General features: G+C 36.4%; 1 protein-coding gene across 1 annotated transcript; it reads right to left on the bottom strand.

Moving 5' to 3' along the window:
• Nucleotides 1–253: 253 nt before the first annotated feature.
• Nucleotides 254–1444, bottom strand: Fbp2 (Fat body protein 2). The gene is made up of 4 exons (XM_014236702.3): nt 1253–1444; nt 959–1186; nt 712–885; nt 254–642 (listed from the first exon to the last, which is right to left on the bottom strand). Exons 1-4 carry the CDS (start codon nt 1346–1348, stop codon nt 361–363), a joined length of 780 nt encoding a protein of 259 aa, XP_014092177.1. The 5' UTR covers nt 1349–1444; the 3' UTR covers nt 254–360.
• Nucleotides 1445–3439: the final 1995 nt, after the last annotated feature.

Genomic DNA, 3439 nt, shown 5'->3' on the forward strand with positions numbered 1-3439 from the left:
TCCGGAGAAATTTTTCTGATCCGACCATTACAGCTTATAGCTGTTGTACAAGCTGACGGATCAAAATCAAGTTCTTAAATAGAATATTTTGTATTTATGAAGGCTATAATATCCTTCGACACAACCGAAGTTAACTTTTTTGTTTGTTATTAAGGTCAAAATTGTTTTGCATTAGAAAAATGCAAAATTTAATAAATTGCTTTCCTAAAAAGTCATTATGTCATTTATACTCCTATTTTATGCAATAAAAGTGTTTTTGTGCTGTTTTCAAAATTTATTTTGTGCAATTAGAAAGTCTCTTGATTTTTTAATTTTTTCAAGAATTCTAATTGTTCTACAGAATGTGAGAAATCAACGTATTCACATATGCCAGTAGTTGGTTGGCATCACCTCCTTTAATTGACCCATGTTGCACAAATAGATAGCGCCATTTTTCATCATTTCCATCGCTTTGACCATATTCATCGCACACTCATCAGGCGATTGCTGCTTGGCTTTGCCCATCGCTTCAACCAACTCTCCAACATATGATTGCTGACCCATCACCGACTTCTCACGTAAATTCATCATCACTTCGCTGGTGGTGAGACCAGGGCACACAACAATGAAAGCCACACCAGTGTGTTGGTAATGACGCTGATCCTAGAGTGAAGAAAATTTTAAAATTTTTGTATATATTGAAAAATGCATATTCGTAGAGAAACAACTTACCGCCATTGAGCGTGTGAAACCAATGACGCCGTGCTTGGCAGCGGCATATACTGGGAAGGCAGGTGCTGGTTCCAAGCCGTAAACGGAAGCAATATTCATCACAATACCGCCTTGACCCATTTGCATTTTATCCATGTAGGGCATACACAACCAAACCATATTCATCATACCCATCTGGTAATACATAGATAAGTTTTCTAAATGAGAATAAATTGAATTTACACTGCAAAGCGAATTTTGGTATTACCAAGTTCACGCCCATTGTGGTTTCCATGTCCTTGTCGGCCAACACGCCTGCACCATTGATCAACACATCGATGTGTTTAATGACACCCATCACTTGCTTAACAGCCTGTTCCATGTTGACACGGTCCATCAGGTTCATGTGAATGAACACCACATTAACTGAGCTATTTTCCGCCTGTAGCTTCTGCATCATCTCCATATTCTCCATACGGCCCATCACAATCAGGTGCTACACACAATAAATATATACATACAAACACATTTTTCTGAAATTCTTGTTGGAATTTCGACTTACGCTTATCTGCTGCTTCATCAGCATATGGCAAACTTGGTTGCCAATACCGCTGAAGCCCCCAACATAGACGACATTTTTACCGCTCAAATTGAACATTTCTACTTAATAAATATTGAAATTGAAATTTTTTCACAGAAATAATTTGCTTAAATTGCAATACGCTGCTCTACGTTAGACTATGAGTTCCTTCGGCGCAGCATCGTCTTTTATAGCCGCTCATTGTTCCAGCCGTTTGTATTAGAACCGATGTCGACAATGCGAACAGACGTTGAGTGTTTTGGTGTGTGGAGAGACCAATTATTGATAAGCCAGGTGTGCACGAATCATACTTCTTATAGAACTCAATGAGTTCGCGGTAATGGTTGACCCCGGTGGGTGACAACAGACAAACATCCTCTTCTTGTCAATTTTCTTATGCATGCATATATGCACATTTGTACGAGCATATGCCTAAAATGCGATAATTCATGCCTCTAATCGCATTTTACAAGTGTATAATATTGCCGTATGTCTACGTTTAATTGTATTTATCACCATATTCGATGAGAAGTTCAATAAACTGGTGGAAGGTTAGGGTAAAATGCGCAAAGGTTTAGTAGAGTGAAAATATGGTAAACTTTGTGTCACAGTAATAGACCTCGGTCAATTTGATTTAACTACTGTTCTCGACAACTCAAAATAAACAATTAAGGGGGAGATTGAGATGGAGTGGTACATACTCATTCTGCGGGAGCGTGAGGCAAGTATACTTACGTTCTAAAGTTTAATGCTTTAATATACTTGTAATACTATAAGTCACACCTGTTAGAATTGAAATACAGGTAAGTAGTAGATTTCAGTCAAAAGCTTGTGAAACGAGAAATTTCACACAAATGTGGGCGGCGCCACAATCGTTGTTCAACTCAGGAGCTGATTTATTTCACAGATAACTATTTCATATGAAATTTACATATCAATATTCTTCGAAGTGTAATGGGTTTTGAAGGGTTTTAAATAAAAAGGTATTTTTCCATTTAACACTGTAGATTGAGGAGGTGAAACCTACGTATGTTCCTGTTGCTAAAAAAATTGTGTGTGATTAGTCATGTGGTTACAGATAGACCTATGGTATATGAATTAGCATAACCTCGTTTTATAAACATGGAAATTGTTCGATCGCTCTTGAAAACATACCCACTAAATTTCAATATAAAGCCAACTGTATATTGGTTGAAGTTTTAAAATTCAGTATTTACGATATCAACTTAATCCGTTAAAAAAATTTCGATTGAAGTGTTGTCAAACTTCATTTTTTTGGGGCATTACTGTTTTTAACACTATGCCAGTGCGCTTAAACATTAGTGCAGTTTATTTTGGAAAATTGGGACAGAAATATTTAAGATCTTATGCCTCCTAGTACATAAAACTAGATCCGTTTTATTTGAATTGATAGCTGAGCCATTTCTCTCTGCCCACTTAGTTAAAATCAGTTACCCTTGGGAAAGATCGTAGACGATGTTTACGAATTTTCTTTTTACTGAATGAGCTATGTCGTTCGCGTAGGCAAGACAAGCATGTTCCTCAATTTGCTACAATAGGTCATTTATCATCAGGATCTAGAGCAAGGAGGAGAGAACCCCTCCTTGTGGGGTGCCTCTATTCACTTTTCGACCACCCAACTCCGCCACTACAGTTCTGTCGCAAAAGAGACTGTGGGTTATGTTTTTGAGGTTTGCATCAATCCCTAACTTATCAAAAGCTCTAATAATCGCTTCCAGTTATATGTTACTACAGACCCCCTCGATATCCAGGATGATCAAATTCGTCCCACTGTAGGAACGATGTTGGTTCAATGACGTGAAAGTTGTCGTAAAATTGTATTCTATGAACGTTGATGAATGTTGGCTAAACATAGAGAGCGAGAGAATAAAAATGTCAAAGAAATAATAATAAATTGTAAATATATTTAAGCAATTAAATTGTGTTTTTTGTTTTGTAATAATCATCAGTTCTGCTTTTCGCCTATTGAATAATAAGAAACCATTATAACTTTTTTTAAATGTTATCATTCCTTTTTATGAAATCCTTTAAAAGTTTGTATCTATTGATGTCCTCTTATGGTATCTTTCACTTACATATGTATATATATCAAATCAATTTGGAAAATTTAGGCCCAATAAAAATATATGCTGCAAAGCTGGATTATCT

This window comes from Bactrocera oleae, chromosome 6 (genome assembly GCF_042242935.1).
Source record: "Bactrocera oleae isolate idBacOlea1 chromosome 6, idBacOlea1, whole genome shotgun sequence".
NCBI classification, from domain to species: domain Eukaryota; kingdom Metazoa; phylum Arthropoda; class Insecta; order Diptera; family Tephritidae; genus Bactrocera; species Bactrocera oleae.

What these genes read in the sequence shown, in the direction of transcription:
- Fbp2 (XM_014236702.3), bottom strand. Translation starts at nt 1,348, where the DNA reads ATGTTCAATTTGAGCGGTAAAAATGTCGTCTATGTTGGGGGCTTCAGC. An exon ending in CCACAATGGGCGTGAACTTG is followed by an intron (nt 886 to 958) that starts GTAATACCAAAA and finishes ATGTATTACCAG; the next exon opens with ATGGGTATGATGAATATGGT. An exon ending in GTTTCACACGCTCAATGGCG is followed by an intron (nt 643 to 711) that starts GTAAGTTGTTTC and finishes TCTTCACTCTAG; the next exon opens with GATCAGCGTCATTACCAACA.